This window comes from Canis aureus, chromosome 28 (genome assembly GCF_053574225.1).
Source record: "Canis aureus isolate CA01 chromosome 28, VMU_Caureus_v.1.0, whole genome shotgun sequence".
Classification (NCBI taxonomy): domain Eukaryota; kingdom Metazoa; phylum Chordata; class Mammalia; order Carnivora; family Canidae; genus Canis; species Canis aureus.
Window position 1 is genome coordinate 30,530,063 of NC_135638.1, and position 24,442 is coordinate 30,554,504.

Genomic DNA, 24,442 nt, shown 5'->3' on the forward strand with positions numbered 1-24,442 from the left:
CCCATTCACCCTGGAAGTGGGGAGCTTGGTTTCCCCGCAGCACTATGGTTTGCTTTGGGATTTAAAGCACCAGCTTGCCTGTGCAGACCCCACAGGCCATAGGAGTGGCATAGATGAGTCTACACAGAGATTCATTTAATTTTTTTTAAGATTTTATTTATTTATTCATGAGAGACAGAGACGGAGGCAAAGGCAGAGCAGGTTCCCTTTTCTCTGCAGAGCAGCGAGTGGGACTCGATCTCAGGACCCCAGGATCATGACCTGAGCCAAGGGCAGGCGCCCAACCAACTGAGCTACCAGGTGTCCCATGACCAATCTAGCTTTAAACAACCACAACAAACAGAGAACAGAGAGGCAGCAGGTTGTTCTCCTTCAGGGAAGTGGGCACTACACCCCTCAATTTTGAGTCAGTATAACCAGGAACCACCAAGAGCTGAAAAGGTAAATAATCCACCCATTTCACATTCCCTACATTGCACTAAAGATAGAGTGGTGACTGAAAGGGCCGTGGCCATCTCCAGACCAAACTGCAGCCCAGCCTCCAGGGTGATCTCGGAGGGGTAGGAAGTCTGGATAGGCATCCAGCACAAGGGCATCCCAAGAAGCACCTACTGCGGACAGGGCAGGGTGGGGCCTGAACATCCCTGAGGACATCTGGTCTACCAAACAGCCAGGAATAGGGCACCTGGGACACCTGGTAAAAGATACAATGACATCAGTGAGTGCCACCAACCAACTGCTGTGGTTACAACGTCCTTTCAGCTCTCCCCTCAGCCAGACAGTGCCTCCTTTTTCTCATGACCACTGTCGCCTCCGCTCATTAAAGATCAGCCTCTGCATTATCACTTCCTTTGTATTGTCACTGAGGCCACAAAGTGTAAGGAAGAAAGCTGACACCTGCACCGCCTTGTCCATTGGTGCTTCCTCCAAGTTTCCCTGTGACACCATGCTTGGCAGGGACTGGCATTTAGGGAGGGATGTTGGCCAAACTTCCCAGGGGTGCACCTCCAGGCCACGGCTGACCTAAGGTGATGGGTTACTGGGTAAATAGTCACCAAAGCCATCAGAAGGGCTCCACCTTTGAGCTTATTCGGAGTAGATTCTCTGCGCTTATTTTGAATAGATTCTAAGGACAGCAAATTTCGGAGACGTTGACAAGACAAAGGCAATGGGCCCTAACTGTGGACACGCCTGCCACAGACACCATCCCACGTACTGCTCACGAGTTTGTGAAATATTCGGACCCCCATTCTGCAGATGAAGCACTTTGGGTTTGGTTTTGCCATTTTAGAAGAAGGCACCTGACGTCCCGGAGTCAAATCCAGCAACCCAAGCTATCATACGGCAGAACCAGGACTGGGACTCAACTCATCAGCTCCCAAATCTTGCCTCAGCACCCTGTGGCCTCCCTTCCTGGTACCAGTGGGGAAACGGCTTACATCAGCTGGCAACCTGTGAGCTGGAAAGCCAAACAAAATTAGGTGCAGTAAAGACCCAAAAGGAAGCACACAGAAATGCTGTTTGCCTTTTCTTTCAGGAAGCCTAGAAAAGCAAAGGCAAGTAGAAGGACCTGGGAGGAAACAGAGAACTGATGGCTGATTGCAGGCTGACGAAAATAAAAACATAGGAAGACGAGGCACAGTGAAAATCCCAACAGAGCTCTGGCATGGAGGAGCCTACTACTCTATCCTCGGGGCTTTCTTTAGCAGCAGGTGGAGAAAGGAAAATTCGTCCAGCCTCCTTGGAGAGTCAGGAAAAGGAAAAAAAAAAAAAAAGAACAAGCAATATGTAAGATAATGAAGTTTCTGGAGCAACCTAAGAAAGCTCTGAGGTTGGGGGTGGGGATGGGGACTACAGGGGGGCTTGGGATCAGAAAATGGGGTAGGGGAGGGGGAGGGAACCTAAATGGAGAAGCCAGCAGGATGGTAGAGGAGCCTAGGTAGAGGCTTCCTCGTGAAGGCAAGCGCCACCCCATCCGGAGTTTATAGATCAGTCCTAGGGACAGGTGCCTCCTTAGGAAAATACTTGAGGGTAAGTGATGGTCTTGGGACTGCACGGCAAGACAATGACCCGAAGCTGAGAGATGAGGACTAGGGAGCTCCCCAAACCAGGCCACCTGGCTGGAAAAGCCTGCTCGCCAAGGGAGCCTGACCACTCTGCTGGTGAGGAGCTCCCGGGGGGTGCCGCTCTCTACACCAAGACGCAGCTGCGGCCTTTATAGAGCGGGGCTCGGAGCTCCGCCGCAGCACGACTAGGAGACGGAACTTCTTGGAAGCATCCGAGGGCTTTTCCAGTACCTCTCACAGCAATCAGTCCTCTTGGCTTAAGTAACTACTGAATTAAAAATCATCCTTACGGGTGAAATGACATGATGTCTGCGATTTGCCTTAAAAGTCTCCAGCAAACCAAAAAGTTGGGGGAAGGGGCAGAAGCGACATGAGGAAGAAAATATCAAGGACTGGCGCTGGGTGGGCAAGGTAAGGAGACGGAGACCTCACTGCGGCCTCGCACGCACGCTGCAAACTCAGGCTGGAGCAGGAGACCCCAGGTCCACTAAGTAACACCCCTGGGCGTGGGGCGCAGCTACCCACGTTTTAACAGGCCCTCCCCTCCCGAGGATTCGGCTCTGTGACTCTGATGCTCAAATTTGAGACTCCCTGCAGGACACCATTTTCCCACAATAAAGGTTTTGGGTCTTTGTTTTTGTTTTTTAAGAAAAAAAAACCCTCCCTGTGCGCATTTTTGCTGTTGAGTTGTTTATCTCTCACATCCCTGGTCTTCCATGGCTGTGGAGCCATTGTTTTGATCTTTTCCTGGAGCCAGAACAAAAAGCCAGGAAGCAGAGGCGACTGCGACTCTCTCCCGCTCTCCCGCCGCCGCCCGCGAACGTAAACTTCCCGTAAAGGGCGCCCCTGCGGCGTGCACCCCGCTCCCACCTGAGCCCCGCGTGCGCAGAGGCGCCAGGTGCGGGGCGCGCTCCGGGGAGGCCGCCCGGGGCCCTCGGCCTTGGGCGCTCGCCGCTACCTGGCCCCCCCCGCCCCGCCCCGCGAGGGTCCCGGCCCCGACCGCGGCCCCCGGCGCTCGCCAGGCACGACCCCGCCCCACCCCGGCTTGGCCCCGCTCGCAGACGTGGGTCCCCCGCGCCTCTTCCCTCCTCCCTTTCCGAGGCTCTGCAAAGAGCAGCCCGGGAAGCGAGTGAGCAGAGCCGGGGCCGGGGCTCAGGGAGGCCCCGTCCAGCGGCGGGCGCGCGGGGGCGAGGCCGGGAGGGGAAGGGTTAAGGAGCCGGCCCCTCCCCCTCCCCGCGCGCCCGGCCCCGCACCCCGCCGCCCCCGCCCCTCCCGCCAGTGCTGTAAAACAATCCCTTTGTTTCCTCTTTAAGACGTTAGCCTCAGGGGCCATTATAGGAAAGAAAGGTAGCCAGGCTCTTTTATCTGCAAGAATCCATTAAGCGTGGCCTCGGTGCCGCGGCCGCTCGTTTATGGGCTGCCTCGCGAGGGGACCCCGGGGACCCCTCCCCAGCGCGGAGCCAGACGCACCTGTCCCCCAGCCCACTACCCGGCCCTGGGGAGCCGGGGCTTGGCGGACGGGGCTGGAGGGGTGGGGAGCAAGGCGCCCCCATCCAAACACGAGTTACAAGAGCGTCGTGGAGCTCTGCCGTTTTGGGGGGTCTCCAGTGTACCGTTTCCCATCTTCCTGCACCCCCCGGCAGGAAGAAAGAAACTTCCGACGGCCAGATGGGCAACGGCCCTGGCCTCGCGGTCCGCCGCTCCCCACGCGGGGCTGCGCCCGGGGGCGCGGGAAGGGGCGCTGGGGGCCGCGGGGCCGCCGACCCCGGGTGCGCTCTGCCCGCAGCTGCAGGAGCGGGGCGCGCTGGGCGGCCCTGCGGGGCGGGGCGGGGCGGGGCGGCGCGACTCCCCCGGCTGCGAGGATGAGGGCCCTTTACCTTCCTTAGGAAGCTGTGACGCAAGAGGCCGGCCGGAGAGCACCGGAGAAGGCGCTAGAGGCTTCACGTGGCTCGTCAGAAAGGAATCTAGCACCGGCTAATTATTTAGGTCTTCCCCTGGAGAAGCCCTCGCCCCAAATGCCCACTTTGCCTGTGCGCTCGGTTACGGGGTCTCGGATCAAAACAAGAGCAGAGACGCCCGACGGGGCCCACGGCTCTGGCGACCCCGCGACCCCAGCGAGCGGCTGTGAATTCTGGCCTTGGGGGCAGAGGCGGAGGGAGGACGGGCGGTGGGAGCCCGGCAGGGCCCTGGGAAGGTCCAGGGTGATGCTTTCCTGGAGCCTCGGGGGAGGGATGTTCCCTTTTTGAAATTGCCAACAACTCAGAGTGTTCTGAGGAGCACAGGTGGCCGGAATGCAACAAAACAAAACAAAACTCTTTCTTTAAATTCTCTGTTGTATCCAGGCCAAAGCCAGAATATCAAGCCTGCAGGTCTCCTGCCTTAAATCTCTGCGGAATGACCTTCTTTGGATCTTCTCCTGCTCTTTCCCCATGAATATAAATATTTTCTCCACTTACCATATGTTACCCACGCACTTCCACAGACCCCACCGCCACTGCCCTGCTGGGCTGCTTGCAAAAGGAAAGTCTGCCCTCCCCTCAACCGGGAGGGCAGGGGCGGGGGAGGGAACAGTGTTGTTTAAGGGACAATGTCACTTTCCTCTTCGTCAAGATTCTTTGTCAATTGCTGGGGGAAATAATTGACCTCAAGCTACTTCAGTCACAACCAATAGAAAAATGGAATGGTGATGTGTCCAGCTGTTAAGGGGAGGCAGGCACGCAGGCTGGAAAACAAAGGTGGCGGGGAATAGAGCTGACATGAAAAATATGTAAAGCTTCATGTTGGCATTCTTGGGAAATGGAGGAATTTTGCCCATGAATAGAACACACAAACAAAAACTAGTAGTCTGTTCATTTGCCACACCTTCAAGTTTACTGTCCTTAATTTTATGCCTTTGGATGGCTTGAAGGGAAAATCCAGCACAGAAGCCCTTTAATGCAGCTGAATCTTTTCGGTTCTCTGACCCTTTCCCTAACTTACACAATGGTACTTCCCCGGCGCCCCCCACCCCCCATCCTCCACTCAATCAGCAGCCAGAATGACTCAGTTCTGTCTGATTCAGGGGCCCCGGGGAAGGATTTGAGAGTTCAGGGAGGATTGTTTGGGGGTTTTTGTTTGTAAGCAGTGGGAGCAAGAGCAGGAGGGAAACGGGGTGCCAGGAGGAGTCAGAAAGGTCACCGGAGAGAAAGCCAAGAAGAAACTCCGCAGTTGCAGATCTTGGGTTCCGCGGGGAGAGATGATGGCTAAGGGTGGTTTGTGAAAACAGGTCTCATATTTCAGACCACAAGATGTCCCAGTTATGAAGCTGATCCTGTTCCAGGTTGGACCAATCAGGAAAAAAAAAAAAATCGATAAGGACATTTGATGCCACCAATGTGGTAACGAGCAGGAACGCTATCAAACTGGCAGCTCCACCAGGCCTCAGACACGAGCTCCTGAGCTTTCCCATCTTACAAAGGGGACTTAGAACAAAATCCAGGTGCAACAAAAGCAGCCTGAAAGCTTCGGTGATGCACTTTTTCTCCTCTAATGTGAGACGAAACTGGCATGGTTTTGCCACCAGAGACAAAAACTAAGGTCCCTGCCTTAGCCTTGAAACACAAAGGGTGAGGCATAGTACCAACGTGGCACAAAGCCATCGCCAGGGCGGGAGACTCATCGGAGCCCACGCTTGGGTTTCTCAACAGCCTATGTCTTCTCCAAGGACTTGCCAGGAGTGTTGGGAATACGAGCAAGACATCTGGAAAAGAAAGCACCTGAGTGCGCAGAAGGTGCATCGTGGCAGCTTTAAGACCGATAAAGCCCCATGCAGACCTTCAGAGACAAACATTCAGTGCCACGGCAGAAATGACGCCCCAGCGTGATGTGTTTTTCTCATGCAGAATTTTTGAAATGTGTGTGCCTGCTCTAAGATGACCTCAGGTAAACAGGCTCACAGGTGCGAACCTGTCTCCAAATCTCTCCAGCGTCTCACAAGTGCTTTCCGGGATCTCCTCTGAGGTTCCATTCAAATCTTCGCACACTCACTAGCTGATGCTCTCAGATCCACTAACCCCAACCAGCGGCATGGCATTAATTTGACGAAAGAGAGCCTGCTGATGCAATTCTCCATCATTGTTTGAAGCTACTGACCCCTATTTCATTTGAAGTAAAGAGATTTTTTTTTTCATGTACCATTCGTGAAAAGAACTGCATCTGGACTAGTTTTGTTCTAAATGGATCTAGAGCTTTCATTCTAGGACCTAACAATTGCTGAACATGGATATTCTAATTGCACCTATTGAGCACCTCTTCCCCCCACACAATTTCACCCAGTGGTTCAAAGATGGAGCCTTTGAGTTGACTGTCTAGTGATGGTAATGGATTTGCATTGAATTCTTCATATTGTCCCTGGTTCCTGGTGGCCCCTGCCATTCATCCGCAAGGTGGGAAACCAAGACTGGGGGCAAGTCTATGGCTATAGTAGTTAGTAAGACTAATTGGCTAGCGTGAGAATGAAACCTGTGGCTTGGCCTCAAGAGCCCGGCAATAAATCTAACATACCAAAGTACAGTTGAATGGGCAGAACTCTTGCCTGGGATATGTTTGTAACTTGGTAGAATTAAATAAGGTTCTAAGTGAACACTGCCCCATCTATGAGATGTTCAGGACAGAACAGAGGAAATTAGGGGAAGATGCTGAGCGATAGTCTAGATTTATGAAAATTAAATGCTTTTAAAGTACATCATTTTCATCCTGCAAATAATTTATGTTTAAACATCTTAAAACACTGCATTTTATTGTGTGTAAATTATGATCCTATTTATGTACAAACAAAAAGCTGAGGAAAAAGCTGGTAAGAAGTAAATCATAGTTATGTGTTTTTATTTAGATGGCATGATTATGGACAAGTGATTTTTTTTCCTCATCTCAGTTTTCCCAAAACGTTATTGAGTGGCTACAACTACTGTTTCATGGAACAAAAATGCATGATCATTCTAGAAACATTTGTTAATACACAGAGAAATCACTATAAAAAAGTGACATAAGTACAATTCCCATTTTTCTAGGCAGACAGGGACTTGCACACGAATGACAGAGGAGTAAATGGAAGAAAGAAACAGTCAAGTGAGTGCAAACATCTCACACTGTTGTCTTCTGCGGTCCTCTCTCCTGGGGACCTAGGCGCTGACTTCACAGAGTAGAGGACTGTAACTCTGAGAAGACAGTACACATAAACTGCCCAAGATCTTCCTGGTAAAGGGGACATTCAGACAGTTCTGTGTGTCCATGCCCTGTCCTCCTGCTACACAGAACACATAGAAGCACATTGAATAGGTCAGACAGGTAAATAAATAATGTATCAACACTGCGTCTGATCAGAAGTTCTGTACTCAACAGTATAACTGTCCTGACCACTCCCCTCACCCAGATTCACCCGCCAACACACGTATACATACACGCACAAGCACACACATACATAGGCATGCACTTACATATACACACTTAAACATAGACACATGCACACATATACATACATACACGTAAGCATGCACACATGTATACACACACACACATTGCTATCACTGCTTGGACTGATGAACAACTGACACAAAGTCGTTGTACCACTAACTTCTAAGTGCCGACCGGAACCTCTCTTGTCAAGAATTTGAATAAAGAGATGTATATATTGTGGCAAAGTCCGTAGGAAGCTTTTCAATGCAGCTGTGAAGTCTTTTGGCAGGTGAGAGCAGGTGTCAGCTCCATAGAGGGCAGATCTGGAGGCTGGAGGTCTCACGGATGAGCAGAGGAGACTGGTCTCCACAGAGGGGAATGCAACGTATGTGAAGGTTCAAGTGGCAAGCGGCTACATTGCCCTGTGTAGTCCGGGAGGGCTATTCCCATCCTCAGAGCTCCCCTATGAACAACACACCCTCTGAAGCTCTCTGTACCCTAACAATTCCACATTTTAAGCTCGCTTGAGAGGGTTTCTTTCCTTGCAACCAAAAGAGCTCAGGTCACAGCAGAAATAAACACTCACATTATCTGAATGATTTTCTCGAGTCTCTCCTGCCTGGGTTTCCCAGTGACAACCAGTGTCCACAAACTCACATCTACTTGGAAATCTCTCAGTACCTTCAAACCTAAAGTGCAGAAAAGCAAACCCATCTCCTTCCCCTCCATACTTCCCCAAGTATTTCCATATCAGCAGCTTCACTGATACCCTCCCAGTGGCTCAAGTCAGAAATCTGGGACCATCCCTGGCTTTCCCCTATCTAGTACCTCCTGTAACCAACCTATCAACAAATCCTCTCAATTACTCCTCAAATCCATCCATGTCTCTGGCCTTCCGTCACCCCACCCTAGTGCAGGCACCACGACCTCTCCTCTGGGATGTGCGGGAGCCTCCTCACTGGATCCCTCAGTCTGGCTTCTTTCCAATTCCATTCCAGGGCTAAGTCTGATCCTTACACATACACACACACACACACACACTCCAGCATTGAAACCCCTCCCATGGCTTTTGGCTTTCCTTAGCCTTTTAAGGTAAAATAAAAACTCACATACATGGTCTCCGATGGCCTTGTGCACTGTCCTCTCTGGGGTCCTACCTCTCAGCATCATGCCCACGCTCTGCCCAAGCTGAAACTCTTTCAGTTTCTCAAACATGTTGTGCTTCTCTGCCCTAAGGACTTTGCGTACCCTATTCCCCTCCATGTGGAACGCTTCCTCTCCCCACTGACTCCTACTCTCTTCTTGTGTCTTAGCTCAGACTCTGTGGCCTCCACAAAGCATCCTCTGGCTCTCTAAGCTTAAAGTTAAGCATTCCTAATATGTGGTCCTGTGACCTTCTGTATCTGACTACCCATTGCACATACTGACCTTCAAGGTCATTGTTTGTTTGTATTATTTGCCTCCCCTGCTTGACAGTGGACTCCAGGAAGGCACAGCTCCAGTGTGGAGCCCACCGTACATGTTCAGGAAGCAATGCGGGAATGAACCTATTAATGCATCAAAGCCACGTTCATGCTCTTGACAGCACATAGATATTTTAGTGAACCGGCTCCTCTACTCATTTTGTCACAGCTTGCGCTCTTTTTAGGAGCTGGTACAAGTCCCTGAAACAGAAAGTGGGAAATGGGGCCAGGGAACAACATTAGTAATAATATTTACTGTTAACTATTATTAGCACACATGACCTCTCCACTCCCTTTCTATACTAGGCTGGTAGCTTATCCTCCAATTATTCTGACTGCACTTTGACTCTCCACCCCCTCATGGTGAGTCCTTATTCAGGACCCTCTTGGGTCTTCATGCAAATCAATCTCAGAGGCCTTTCCAAAAGTCCCTCCTCCTAACATCAAACGTAAGCCCATAAAGCCCCATGACACTCATGCAGGAGCATCTCATTCAGATGAGGATGGGGAAACCATGTTCTGGTATAGTGAGGCCGAGATAAGACACCAGGCCTTTCTGTCCCTCCCACAGGCTGCCTGTAGACCCAAGCACTCCACTGCAGGACACATCACAGGGGAGAGGTTGGAGTTTGGGGACAGGTTGAACAGGGGCTAGAACACCATAGCACAAAGTGCTCAGGAACTAGATATACATGTGATGATCTTGGAAACGAAATAGTTACAATAGGGACACATTGTGAAATGAAGGTGCTTCGAACCCAAAGCGTCAGAAGATGGAGGCAGAAGTTGGGAGGAAGCGTATTCAGGAGAGGATGGAACCAGCATGGCTCTGAGAATGGAATCATATATTTGCAAGTCAGGAGATGGTTTCTGACTTAGAAGGAAAATGGTAGTTTGGTTTTCAGACAGATTCGGTTTGTGATGGAGTCCAAGCAGAAGTGAAAGTTCCAAGACGTCAGCTGCAGAAAGGGATGACGATTTGGAGGTGATCCATGTACAGGTGATGGTTGCAGGATGGACGAGGGAGATTCTATGACATGAGCCCAATACAGAGCCAAATCCGTGAGCTCTTATGAGCTACCCTATTCAATCAAGAAAATCAGGGGAGACCGGGACAAGAATCTCAAGGAGACAAAGAAGGTCAAGATGTGAGGCCAACTGGAACATACATTGAGGTTATAAGGAAGGAGGCAGTAAGGAGTCGGTTTGCCATATTCAATGCAGATAATATTATCTGAGCCCTTATTGCAGGCTAGGCACGTTTCAAGGAACTCTTCACCCATGATCCCATTTCATTATTTAAAAAAATATATATATTTATTTATTCATGGGAGACACAGAGAGAGGCAGAGACATCAGCAGAGGGAGAAGCAGCCTCCCTGTTGGGAGCTTAATGCAGAACTCAATCCCAGGACCCCGGGATCACGCCCCAAGCTGAAGGCAGATGCTGAGCCAACCAGGTGTCCTCTGATCCCCTCTGTGAGTTGGGTGCTTATTTTACAAATGAGTTAACTGAGGCTCTGCAAAATTATCCAACTTATCATGGCCACATGGCCAGTAAAAGGCAGAGCAAGGACTTGAACCTTGTCTTGGAACCCACAGCTGGATCTTGGGAGAGAAGAGAAAAATGGAATGGGGGGTATATATCAGAAATGTGGCTCTAGGTAGCTTGACAAGACAAAAGCCAAGTCTCTGTTCTGAATGAGGACTGAAGTTGAAAATGATCGAAGCCTAAATACTCTTCTGATTCAGTGAGTCAAGGACAGGGAGACAGACTGGTGAGGCAAGGAGCCCAGGGCCGTGAGACTCGGGTGCCTGCTTCTCTTCAGCAGCTGCTTCTGGGCAAGAGCAAGGGAGGCTCTTCCAGAGCCTTCTCCCTGGCCTGACAGGAATCGCAGCCCCAGGGCTGCCATTCTGGGTGCTTTCCAAGGGCCCGGGAGCCGGTGGGAGCTGGCGGTGCAGAGGTGGAGAACAGCTCTTCCACTTACTTCCCAGAGGCCCTGCGGCAAAAGACCCTGCATGCCCAGAAGGAGGTAGAGGCCTTGAGAGGAGTGGGGTGTAGGGCAGACCATTAACATCCTGATGCCCCGAGGGCTTCTTAGAGGCAAACACAGCAAGGAGGGGTAGGAGTGGGGGGAACCAAAGCTCTTGCCCTGGAAGCTGGGACAGAACATGAGATGCCCTAGGCCTCCCTGAACCTGAAGCAGATCCCGACGCTGAACAGCAGGCCCATCAGAGAAAAGAAGACCCCTCCAGCTCTTAGGGGACAGCTCCTGGTGGACACAAACTCTCCTGAGGGGAAAATGTTGGTCTTGCTAGACACACCATGAGATCTCTCACCTCAGATCTACAGAACCCAAGCCTCTCTCCTCAGCAGGTGGAGACGCACCCCCACTACACCTTCCCCTCCCCCACCATCACCAGCGCTTGCTCTGCAATAGCTGTGTCTGGCTTTTGGTCAATACTGCTGGCTTTTCAGTCAAGGCAAAGAAGACTTGCAGAGACCAGGGACAGCGTCCGACCTCTCAGCTGATTACCTGCTCTGCACGTGGAGGGAATCTGGGCAGATGCTGGTTGCAGGCAGGCTCTAGGGTAGGAAGGTGTCCCCAGGAATCCTGCAAATTGTCAGCCAGCAAGCACAGTAGAATCTGCAAGTGAAAGAACCCTGAGCCTCCTCTCCGCCCTATTTCTCTTCAACCCTGCCACTCGGGCCTTCTTTCTATCTCCACAGCAACCCATCCCAGCCTCAGGCCTTCCTGAGTCTCTCTGCCTGCGTGATTTCTCCCAAGTGGCACCAGGGCTGTCTTCCTTTTGTTTCTAGATCTCAACTCAAATGTCGACTCCCCAGAGAGGCTCTCTCTCTCTCTGTGTCCTGTTTTATTATTTTTAAACACTTATTCTTATCCAAAAGTAACTATATTTTTTCAATTTATTTTTAAGGTTTTATTTATTTGTTTGAGAAAGAGCACACATGAGAGAGTGAGATGGAGAACACACCAGCAGCAGTAGGGAGGGCCGGAGGAAGGAGGAGAAGCAGGATCCCCGCTGAGCCCAAGGCAGGGCTTGATCCCAGGACCCTGAGATCATGACCTGAGCCACCTAGGTGCCCCCCCAAAAGTTACTTTAAACTCATTAGCCTGGATGGCGCAGTCAGCATCCGACTCTTCGGCTCGGGTCATGATCTCAGGGTCCTGGGATTGAGCCCCCAGTAGGCTCTGCACTCAGTGGGGAGTCTGCTTGAGACTCCCTCTCCCTCTCCCCCTCCCCACCCGGCTCTCTCTCTCTCTCTCTCACTCTCTCTCTCTCTCTCTCAAATAAATACATCTTAAGGGGAAAAAAAAAAGGAATCCATTTGAAGCTTCAAACCACAAAAACTGACCAAATATTTCAAGTGATTTGATTATAAGCAATTGAAACTTAGTTACAAATAATTGTTTCTGCATATCCCCCCAAATGATTGTCTGTTTTCTCCCTAATGGTTTGCCTCTTTCCTTTCATCCTGCCAGATGCTACACTGGGAATGTTGGGCATACGTGTAAACCCCCAATGGTTTAAGGGAACCTAGGACTTTAAAAAGACGGTCATCACTGAAGATTGTATAAAACACGCTGTAAAAGGAAAATCTCCAAAGGAGATAAAGGGCGTCAGGAGTAGGGCGTCTCCTTTTTATGAACAGTTCCTAGGTGGTGCCTGGCCAGCTGCTCCACCCCAGTAAAATAGGCCAGCAGGGAAACCTGCCTGTGGCCTGGCTTAACCCTTCCCTGGTCCTCACCTCAATAAGATGCTGGGAAAGATCAGAAGAATTCAAGCACTACTTGCTGACTGGAAGAAAACAGCAAAAGGGGGGGAAAAAGACTGATTCCAATGTCACTCCCCACCCCCCAGCTTTCTTCTCCCAAAGAGCCTTCTGTTCGCAGAAATTAAAGGACTCTGATAACAGATCACAAATTCAGGACAGAAAAGCTTCACTATGCAGCCAGAGACCGTATTGTCGGGAAGCAGACGCTGGACACTTTTTTTGCTTATGAACTTTTGGAGACCATTGGAATAAAAGACTATTTGTTCCTGGACAAACACTCACCAGCAAAGAAGCCTTTAAGAGGAGGGAGAATTTTTGTTTTGCATTTTCTTTTTATAAAAAAGAGAGAGAGACTTACTCTCGTTGTTTTTCAGATAAAAGAAGCTAATTTGTTTACTATTGCTGGGGACACAAGTTCCTATGCCACTGTGGTAAAAAGAAATGCTATTTTTAAGAAATAAAAAGCCACACAAGCCTTCGTATGTAGGGTTCTTCTTCCCCTTCCTGCCTTCCCACTTTCATTTTACAGATGGCCCTCAACATACAAGCCAAGTCAAACCGCGCGAGGTAATGCTCTTTTCTCTCCTTCTCAGACTCCCCTCAGAAAAGGCCACACCTGAACTTGAGAAGCAATCTCTCATCAAAGTTCAGTGCAATTCTAGCCTCAAAAGTCACATCCCAGATTTGCTCCTTTCTGGAAAACCAAACTCGTGGCATTCGTGAACACAGAGCCTAGGTTTCAATCCCCCATCCCTCACCGTGCTCATCTTCCTTGCACACATGGAATAATTCTGAAAGCAAGCTAGCAAGATGTTGAATAATGTCCTTTTAAAAGAGGGTGTGCCATAACTGGGTCACTGACTGTGTGACTAATCATGGTTGCCCGTAACCACAGAGACTGTGGCTTCAACCTGACTCGATCATTTGTAAACCACAAAATGACCCAGCCATCTGCAGGGGCTGCTGGCTTCTGGAGCCTGAAGATCTTCCCGGGCCTGTTCCCTCCTCGGCCCAGGTGGAATGGGAGCCGCCCTTGGCTTGGAGCCTCCGGGCATTTGCAGCAATCAGAACAGATCTGACCAGGTCCAACCTTTGCTTATTCAAGTCCTTACCGGCTCCAGCCTCAGCAAGCAATTGCAACAGTTGCTCTCTGCTCTGAATTCCATTTAGCAATTCTGAGTGCAAAGGAGAAAAAGAAGGGCCCTAGAATCAATTTGTGTTCAAGAAAAAAAAACAAAAAACAAAGAAACAGAAAAGAAAAAGGTGACACGAAAGAAAACTTTTCCTGCAGCTCAGTCCAGGGTCGTTGGTTGTATCTATCAGGTACTCATGCATTAATCAAATCCCTCAATCTTTCCCCAATCGGCATAGCAATTTAAGGAATATGGGGACAAGAGCCTCTTTGCCAAGGGCCCCTCGCTGGACTAGTCCTGAATTAGGAGGACCGGAGGTTGCATTGCAGGCCCCAGGCGGGGATCAGTGGCCTCAGGCCAGCCGAGGAGGAGCATTAACCCCTTCCCTTCCTGTCACCCGAAGTCAGAATTTTTGCAGGCCGGCTGTGTTAAAAAATACCACTTAGGAGGAAGAAGTTTATTTATAAATGAGAGAAATGATTGGTCTTAGTGGCAGGGGAAGATCTGTTCTCACTACCTCTCACCACAAAGCCCCCGCTCCAACTGTCTGGAAATAAGGTTATTTTTTCCTAATAGGGCAGGGTTAGTGGCAGCGTCTCAGCCCCGCCCCCTTACCTGTGCGCCTTGGGGTCCCCCCCATCCCTCAAGGAGAAACCCACTTTTTTTTTTTTTCTTAGCACATTAATTCAAGAGGGCAAGCGCTTGTGTCTCGGGTTGGGAAAGACGAGTTTTCTCCAAAAGGTCGGGCGGGAGCAACAAATGGGAGGGAAACGGGCAACGCTTGTGAAATCCCAAACCGGACGGGTAAGAACAACATCATAAATTATGGATCCCTCGAGCCGCCTCCGGCCTGTGGCGGCGCGATCTGTCTCCGCGGACTTGCCCCGCGCGCGACGGTGCGGTCCGCGAGCGCGGGGCCTGGGGCGCCCCCTCCCCGTCACCCCGGGGGCGGCGCGATCGGGCCCCGGGACAGCTCGGGGCTCGGCGCTGCGGGACGCGCCTGCTGCGGGGCCGGGCCGGCGGCCAGCACCGGCTCGTCATTGTCCCCGGCCCCGGCGGGAGCGCCCAGCGCGGGGGCCGCGCTCCGAGCCGGGCCCCGGGGACACCAGGGGCGCGCGTGGGCCCCCGAGCAGCCGGCGACATCTGCGCGAGCGCGCGGGGCCAGGAGGCTAGTCGTCACCCCCGGACGCCCATCTGGACCGGCTTTTCCTCCGGGGCCGGAGGCGGAGGGAGAGGTCAAGGTGACCTGCGGCGGCGGCGGGGGCGCGCGCGCCCGGCTCGGCCCCCAGCTCCGCCCCCAGCCCCGCCCCTAGCCGGGCCCGAAGCTCTGCCCCCAGCCCCGCCCCAGCCCGGCCCCCAGCTCCGCCCCCAGCTCGGCCCGAAGCTCCGCCTCCACCTTGGCCCGAAGCTCCGCCCCCACCTTGGCCCGAAGCTCCGCCCCCAGCACGGCCCACAGCTCCGTCCCCAGCACGGGCCCGCGGCTCGGCCCCTGCTTGCCTCCCCCCCCCACCCCCCCACCCCCTGGCGCCTTGCCCTTTGTCCTTCCTCCTCTGGAGCCCAAGTGCTGTGACACCCCCCCCCCCCCCGTATTACTCAGGCTGTTGAGATTAAAGGAGCCTCCGCCCAGTTTGGAAAGTGCAGCTCTCATCCCTCTCCCCACCCTCAACGACCCCACCTATTGTCTTGTTTTTGTGTTGTTTTTTTGGCTGCAAGTCAACCGCTCATCATAAGGTGGGCAAACCCCTCGGTTCACATTTAAATATGTTTGTGTGCCAAATTGGCCTGCTGTTCCGCCCTTTTAGCTACTGTAACCTGCACCACAGAAACAATGAATTACCAGATTAAAGTCACCGAAAACCGACTCATCCTGCAGATGTTGTCTGCTGAAGGCTGCCTATTGACGACTGTGTCAGGATCTGTGTGTGTGTGTGTGTGTGTGTGTGTGTAGCCAAAGCCAACAGCCTCACATTTGTTCTTTGCTAATTTGTCTTCACTGTGCACCCCCCCACACACACACCTCATTTAATGATGAAAGGTCAATTATGAGACTCAAAAACAAGCCACCTTCTCTGGTGAACCCCCGCTCCCCGAAATGAATGGGGAGCTGGGGTCCCTCATAGGGCAGACACGAGGGAACTCCAGATCAAGCTGAATTGTGTGTGAGTCAGGCCCTGGAGAAACTGTGGGCAGAGGAAATGTGAGTGGTGGTTTCCTGGATTTCTTCTGCAGGAAGAAACCACCAGTGGGAGGGAGGGCAGTCAAGGGAAGGGGCCTGGGAGGCGGGGGGAGGGGACAGAGGGGCCGGGAGGGAGGGGGCTGGGCCGGGTGGATCTGCGGGAGGCTGGGGCCGCCTTTGTGTTGCTAGTATGGGCAGGGGCTGGGCCTGGTGACCGCCCTAAAGCGTGTACCCGGTGGGCAGCTGCCCAGCGAGGTAACAGCTGGCACCTGTGCTCGAAAATGCAGCGCGCATTAGCAGCATCATTATTTAGCATTAGAGCATTACAAAGATAATTACTGCCAGTTAGAAAAGCAGAGGATGCAGGGAATTGAAACCCCAGACCCCCTGGCTTATCAAAGTGCCAGCCTTTGGAGGGCCACCTCTCACAGAGCTGCGAGGTCTGGGAAGTCTGAGATGACAGCTGGAGCCAGGGCCGCAGGGCCCCTTTCCAGGTCTCATCCTGGCTCAAGGGTCAAATTAGGGTCATAGAGAAAATGTCAAAGGTCATCACACCAACATCTTCTGACATCCAAAGCAGTTCTACCTGGAATCCAGAACTTACCCTTTTGTCTGGAATTAAATGGGTCAAGTAAAGGTGAGCAGGGACTTGGGTCTTCAGATAACAATAATAAGCTCAACAGTTAACAGTGGGTGAGCTCTTTTATGTGTCAGGCAATATGGAAACTTAAATGACTTCTCTGCTTCCATCTTCACAGCCTTAAAAGGAGGTCACCATCATTACCACCATTTGACAGATGAGTAAACTGAGACTCAGAGAGGCCCAGGAGAAGGCACAAAGTTCCTTAGCATTTCATGGCTCTCCCCTACTGCCTAGAGGTGCTAAAAACTGACAGCAAGGAAAATGGAATAGATACCCTTTCCCAAAGCTTGAGATTTAGTACATAAAGACCAGTTTCCCAAGTATGCATAGACCTCTCTACCTGTGTCTTTGTCCAAGTCAGAAGTAAATCTCACAGAAGTAAATGGCATGGTTTCTGGAAAACAAGGTATTTTTTTAAAGTGACTTCCTTTGTAGATTGGTAATTTAATGAAAAACATTTCATAAATTTGCTCATTGAGAAGTTTGCCCTCAACACATACAACTAACCTATATGGACAATATAAAATAAGGTAAACAGTTGAGGAATCAAAAATGGCTTTACGATTGAGTCCCAACTAGGCCAATAAACTCACCTCCCAACTGCTGACCTAATTTTTTTTTTACATGGTAGTAACTGAAATCAATGTGGACAGTTAATTTCAGGTATACATGTTGAATTTGTACCATCAGATGATGATGCCAAACTGAAGCATTATTGTTATTAATATTGACAATAATTATTAATAACAATCACTAACATGAACAAGGCTGTTATTATGTGTCAAATGTTGCACCAAATGCTAAACATTCATCAGCTCATGTAATCCTAATGAAGAAAGCCCCTGGCTTCCATTCCTTCCTCCTCAGTCTCCTGTCTACACAGTAGCCAGAGAGCTCTTTTAAAAATGTAATTAAGATTTTTTTTAAATTTAATTTAAAAAAGAAAAGGGGTGCCTGGCTGACTCAGTGAGTAGGACATGCCACGCTGGATCTCAGGATCAATCATGAGTTCAAGACCCATGTTGGGCATGGAAACTACTTTTAAAAAAAGAAAGAAATGTACAATGTAAACAAGGTTGAGTCCTGCCCTTGGTTAAAGTTTTCCAATGGCTTCCCAAAGTGCTCAGGAAAACGCCATCTGCTTTCCCTTGGCGGACAAGCCATCACCTGGACCTGCCTATTGCATGTTTACTCCAGCAGCCCCCATCACTGTCCTCCAGCCATGAGTCAGGCCTGTCTAGTAAAGATCAAAGACATTCCCACTTCAGGGCCTTTGCACATGTTTCTCCCTCTGCCTGAAATATCCAGCCTTTGCCTGGCAATTATTTTTTCATTCTTTAGTTTAAATGTCTCCGCATCATGGACTCCTTCCTTCAAACCAATCAAGTCACCCTAACACTCTCTTTTCCTGCATACCACTTAAAAATCACATAAAATTACTTATTTTTCTGCTTGCTTACCTGTTCACTTCCCTCCCTCAGCCATAAGAGCCAGCGGGACAGGGACACACATTCAGCATTGCTCTCCAATGGGTCCCTGATGCCTACTGCTCCTGGGACACAGAACACTATTTGTTAAATTGATAAATAGAGAAGCGGTCAGAGAGGTAGACACTGTTCTTATCCTCACTTTTTAAATGAAGACACTGAGGTGCCAAGGTGTTAATTAACTTCCCAAAAATCACACAGCTGAATCTGGAATGGGTCAATAACTGGTTCAGATTGCTAGCATTGACTTGATCCAAGGACAAACTGGCAAACACACTTGATCATGAAGAAATGTCAAAATCAAATGGAATTCTATGGGATGCCTCGGTGGCTTAGGGGTTGAGCATCTGCCTTTGGCTCAACCCAGGGTCCTGGGATAGAGTCCAGCATGGGTCTTCCCATTGGGAGCCTGCTTCTCCCTCTGCCTATGTCTCTGCCTCTCTCTCTGTCTCTCATGAATGAATAGATGAAATCTTAAAAAATAAAAAATAAAATAAAATTGATTTCTATAAAAAAAAATGAACTTATCTTGGGGTGCCTGGTGGATGCAGTCGGTTGAGCAACCAACTCTTGGTTTGGCTCAGGTTGTGATCTCAGGGTTGTGCGATTGGGCTCCACAGCCATCTCGGAGTCTGCTTGAGACTCTCTTTCTCTCCCTCTGCCCACGCTCCCCGCCACTTTGTGTACACATGCTCCCTATCTCTCTCAAATAAGTAAATAAATCTTTTTTTTTTTTTTAAAGAATGAACTTATCTTGTGAACGATTTAAATTTACAGAAGAGTAATGTTTCTAAATACACCAGACATTAATACATCATCTGGCACATCTATTCTAGTCACAGGAGTTACACATTATTCTGTGACCTCAGAACACTGTTTCTGATTTTTTGTAAAGGTTTCAAAGTATCTGAGCATTTTAAACTATGTTTCTTCAAATAGTACAAATGCTGATGGGGATTCCATCCAGTCATTTCTGCTCTTACCTAAGGAAACCAGCGGAACGTGGTTTTATTGCACAATGGTAGAGGCTGCATGTAGCCACGAACCCCGTGACCTCTTCTTCTACTACTTCTAAACCTTGGAATAACTCCTAAGCAGCCCTCCCCCAAGGGCAGGGTGAAATTCAAATAAGTGAAGAGGCTTCATTTTCATCCTTAAATTGCTGAAGTCCCTTCAAAATCAAGGATCCACTGTTTCTAGACAGTACGCAGACAGCTTTTTCGTAACAAGAAAAAAAAATTGGTCTTATCTTCGTGTTGCTTTCACAGCTTAGATAAACTTGATGTCCTACCGAGGAAATGCAACAGGGTTTCCAGTAAAGGCCTATGTGCTGCAGACGGAGTAGCTTCCCTTTGGAGAATTGAAGTTTTTTGTTTCCTTCCGGCAGGAACCAGAGATGCTCTGTAGGAAAATACAGGAATTCGATTCACACAGAACAAAACACAACAACCCCAGGGGGAGGGGGAGATTTTCCTGAAATATATGAGTTTCCCTGGTTTCACATGACACTGTGTATGGTGTATAATTCATGACCACAGGGGGCTGAAAATTGTCATTTCCTGGCCCCTCCAATGGTGGTTTTCCAGTGAGGAAAACATTCTGACTAACCAATGCTACTTTTTTTACTCTGAGTCTTCATGCTGGTGGAAGAAAGCCTACTTATACCTACCAGGGGAGGGGACGAGAAGGTGGGCTGCAGAGAAACGACGTAGAGTTAGTCTTGTAATCAATCATCCTCGCCTATCGTGAGGGTTTTAACAACAAAGCCTACCCACACAGACCGGCATTGATGCATCCTCACCGAGTCACTTAGGGCATAAATGAGACAACATCTATTAGATGGCTTTTTAAATATAAATATGCAGACCCAATTGATATTTTGCAGAGAACTTTGTAATGTCCAAACATGATTGTGAAAACAGAGGCAAAAGAGCTTATACGCACTTCAATGGTTTTTAGTACACAATTGTATTTCTACTGGTTCACTTAGTCTTTCGTAAGTTGAAGCATGTGTTGGGGGGTGAGGGGGCAGGAGGTAAAGTTTTTGAATCTTGAGACTTCTATGCAACATTTATTTGTTATCCTACTTAAATGAAGTTGAAGTTCAGTACAGTAAGAAAAGTGAACCTTCAGTTTGCTCTGGTTTCAGCTACATCCGTCATTTCTTCTCTTGTGTGTAGATGTTGCAAAAATGGTCTGGACGCAGAAGCAACATCAGGGCCCTTTCAAGAAGGCAAAACTTAGCATACCAGACGAGATCAGCTATCTGTAGAAATGGTAACTCTAAGGGACAGTCAGTTAATGCACAGACATTTACAGAACTCCTGTGTTCGCAGGTCACCAAAGGGGAATTTGCGCTGACCATAGTGAATGAATGAAGTGAGCCAATCTCAAGGAAGACTCTTACAGAGCTGAAATGATCAGCCTAGGACTTTTAAAAAGGGAGTTGATCCAGAAATCACACTCCCTCCCTAGTGTTGTTACGGGGAAGGGGAGGAAAATGAAACTCTCAATGAATAACTATGAGTAACATTATTATGTGCTCTGGGATACACCTCCCTAAAACAGAGATGGAAGCTAGAGGTGTTTTTTGTTTTGTTTTTAAAGATTTTATTGATCTATATGAGAGAGAGGGCACACAAGAAGGAGGGGGGCAGAGGGAGAGGAGAAGCAATCTCCCTGCAACCGGGGACTCAATCCCAGGACCCCAGGATCATGACCTGAGCCGATGGCAGATGCTTAACCAACTGAGCTACCCAGGGGCCCTGGGAGCTGAAGGTTTTCATGAAAAGAAGTCAGCAACTGCCAGTGTTGTAGGGATTCTTGACCATTTGGTTGATACATTTTGCATTAAATATGGATTAACTGAACTTACAGTTAACATGTCAGTTTCTGGTAGGTTCTGATTAAGTAAGAGGGTTCGAAGCCAAAGATTTCCAGCTGCCCTAACTAATCATTTCTTGCCTGAGAAGCTCAGGACCAGACTGGGGACCCAGCTTGGTAGTGCCCCTTGGGAAATCAGCCCGTCTGGCCAACTAACCCCTTCGATGACATCTCCAGCTTCCCTTCTCTCTAACTGAAACAAAGCATTGTGAGCCCATGACAAGGAACACCAACATCTGATTTTTTTTTTACATGATTCAAAACTATTAGACAAAAAGCTATTAGTTTTCAATATAATCCTGAAGAATAGACCCCCAGGGCACCTGGGTGGTTCCATCGGTTAAGTATCTGACTCTGGATTTCAGCTCAGGTCATGATCTCAGGGTGCTCAGGGGATCAAGCCCCAAGTCGGGCTCCATGTTGAGTGTGGAACCTGCTTGGGATTCTCTCTTTCCCTCTCCCTCTCCCCTTGCCTCCTCTCACATGCATCCGTGCCTCTCGAAAGAAAGAAAGAAAGAAAGAAAGAAAGAAAGAAAGAAAGAAAGAAAGAAGAAAACAGACACCCAAAGTCAGGGCTCCTAAGGATCTTCCCTCCAGAAATAAATGTTTGAAGAAGGATCTTCCCAAATGGCTATACCTATTTCTAGTGGGGCAAGAAGCCCAGAATAATTTCCATGGGAATTAAAGGAAATTCCAGGCTGACTATTACAAGGTGTACTCAGAAAGTAAGGCCTCTTAGGAAGTGGAAGCACGGAGGAACACAGTGCCACTCAGACAGTGAGAAATGAGGGATCCCACTGTGTTTCAGGGTGAATACTTGTTCTTAGGACTTTTCACTGTGGAGGAAAGCCACACAGGACGCGGTCATGCCAAGCAGCCTGGAGACAAGCCAGGTTTTCAGAGAACGTCCTGGTTTCATCCACGTTGTGTTTGCCTCAAAGCTTTCCTCATCAGCATCGAGTTACTCAGGTGATCCTGCAATTTACCTGAAGGCATTAGAGGAGTAATGTAAAAATCTAGAAGAATTGAGCTCATAAAGTGATAAGTAACATAACTCTGCGAGCCTATTAGAGGGGAAAATTGGAAAGGTTGCAGCCAATTATTAATACGACAGGTGAACATGAGCTGTCGAGGAGAAGTGTCTGGACTGGGAAACAGATTGCCGATATGAGAATGCTCAGGGCAGAAGCGGCCACCTGGCAGCCCTGGGGACCAATCCGGCCAGGAGAGGTAGTATTTTGATGGTCTACGGGGATTAAAAAAAAAAAAAAAAAAAAAAAAGTGTGCAAACAGAAAACCAAGGCTTTTTGCTTTTGTTTTTTTACATAAGAAAAATCCGTATGTTTACCTTCTCTGTCTCACATTTGCAAACAAAATTCTGGTTTAAGTCCTCTAGCCCGGGTCAGAAAGAGCAGGATTAAGTGATTGCTCTTCTAGAAACCACCAAATGTTTTGCTTTTAGGAAAATGAAACCACCATGCTTCCTGGAAGAGAACCAGGCTTCAGGTGAGACAGGCCGGAGCCCGGAGCCCGGGGCCAACGTTTAAGGAGGCGCTCCCTGTCCAGCCAGCGCGGCCGGCGCAGGGGCGGCACCTGAAAGCAGGGCCTCCTTAAATTTTGGAGCCCGCCTCACCCTCCTTCTGACCCACCAGTAATCACCGGGCAGTTGGGAGGGGAGACGAAATGGGAGATAAAATGCAGGCTCTTTTGTTAAAATGAAATCGAAAAAGTATTGGGCTTCTCATTTTTATTCTATTTTAGAATTCAAATGACAGAACTCTAAATTGTAATCCCCCTGACTACCTGGAAGTAGTCAGACTCCATCACCGCCTCTTAGAAGCCTTTAGAAGCTTCTCTCAGTACTGCAATCTGTGGTTTAATACGGTTGTTTCTCGCCACTATTGAAACCAGCCTGCATGCTCTAGGCTCCCAGGACCTGCGGAATAGCTGAGCAATATCTTTTTTAACCTTTAGTTTTTAAAAAAACTTCTTGTGGTCACCGCCTGGCCTTTCTCAGGCCCCCGTCACCTTTTCTTCTCAAACTGCTTTACCTTGAGTCATTGAGATCATAGGTTTCTAGACTTTCCATCTGTCATACACCCAACAGTGGTCCCACCTGGAGTTAAAAAAAAAAAAAAAATATTGTCCCTATTCCACAAAGATCTTTCTTTTGGCAAGGATGGGTTTAGGTGTCCAGAGCATATACGAGAAATAATGGACGCTGGTCCCTTAGGAGAAACACTATATACATTCTTCAGGCTAAGAAGCTCTGATTGTTGTGCTCTCTGAGCAAAAAAGCCAAAAACCGTACCTTCTCCATAGGCCCCTCGCCTTACACCACAGCAGGCGGCTCTGTTCCCTTGGCGCATCATCCCAGAGGAAGGGGCTAACGGGAAGGAAACTGTAGGCTAGTTAGTGGCCATGAGGTGGCCTGACAGAAGCACACTGCACAACGTGGGTGCTCTCGATGAGATGTGAACAAATCCCATCAGATACCTTTGAGGGAACTGCAGCATGAGGTATTAAAAAGAAACAACAGTGCGATAAGCAGAGACAGAAAGAGGCCCAGAGAAGAAAGCAAACAGAAGGCACAAAGGCATGGAAGTCGGGAGGCAGGAAAAGCCTTCTGGAGGTGGAGGAAAGGGGGAGGAGAGGAAAGATAGCTAGTGGTTGCAGGAGAAAGGGGGACTGGAGCATCAGCCCCAGCAGTGGTGCGATTGTCCCCAGGGGCCTCTGCCCCCCACCCCACCCCTCTGCCCCCTTGTGTCCGGAGGGGACTGCACGTAGCTCCGCCTCAGTTCCCCACCCAGGACTGGCCAGCAGAGCACCACATACACCAGGCTACAGAGCCCAGGGCCACGGGCTTCTAGAACTCATACTGTCACTCTTGCAAAGAGAAGTTCTTTCTGCAGCAGTTGTGAAGCTAACGTCACCAGGAGCCACCATTGGAGAAAGCAGCCCCAAAGTAAAGTCAGGCCCAAGAAAAGTGGAGCCAAGGGGTAGAGGGAGAAAGCCCAAATCATGAAAGTGAGGCCCACCTCCGGGCCTTGGTGATACAGTAGAAGGCATCATAATGGGGTGCCTGCCGAGCGTGTATCATAGGGCACTTGCTCCAGAGGGCAATGGCATAATTGGGTACAGCTTGGAAAGATCAGCCCTCATTATTTCTAGTATATACTATATAAGCCTAACACAATGCTCGCTGCAAGAGAGAAGCTTGGAATACAATCACTTCTTAGCAAGTGATACTTATCATTATTAGGACAGGATACTCTCATTATCATCCAGCCGAGTCCCATCTCAGACTCCCAGGGCAAAGTCACACACTTTCAAAAGTACCCTTGAAAATCCCTTCGAAA

General features: G+C 49.4%; 1 protein-coding gene and 1 long non-coding RNA gene across 14 annotated transcripts in view; both read right to left on the minus strand.

The window, feature by feature from the left end:
• The window catches only part of LOC144300597 (uncharacterized), a 112,774-nt gene extending 108,171 nt beyond the window's left edge, over window positions 1–4,603 (minus strand). For 7 of the 12 annotated variants that reach the window (XR_013367368.1, XR_013367364.1, XR_013367362.1 and 4 more), the window contains exon 1: window positions 4,523–4,603. Coding sequence is in view for 1 of the 12 variants with exons in the window: in XM_077876843.1 (XP_077732969.1) it covers window positions 4,523–4,525 (3 nt within the window). In the remaining 11 variants the exon portion in view is untranslated. Of the gene's footprint in view, window positions 1–3,943; window positions 4,436–4,522 lie in introns of those variants that run through there. The other 5 variants (XR_013367371.1, XR_013367358.1, XR_013367346.1 and 2 more) reach the window with 5 other exon arrangements.
• An 8,986-nt stretch (window positions 4,604–13,589) lies between these two features.
• On the minus strand, window positions 13,590–24,109 carry LOC144300227 (uncharacterized). 2 transcript variants are annotated; one of them, XR_013366818.1, is made up of 7 exons: window positions 23,919–24,109; window positions 23,395–23,484; window positions 20,328–20,422; window positions 19,492–19,601; window positions 18,174–18,265; window positions 17,054–17,107; window positions 13,590–13,936 (listed from the first exon to the last, which is right to left on the minus strand). It is a non-coding gene; the product is annotated as an uncharacterized LOC144300227 (long non-coding RNA). The 2 variants fall into 2 exon arrangements; XR_013366817.1 differs by having other exon boundaries at window positions 20,328–22,069.
• Window positions 24,110–24,442: the final 333 nt, after the last annotated feature.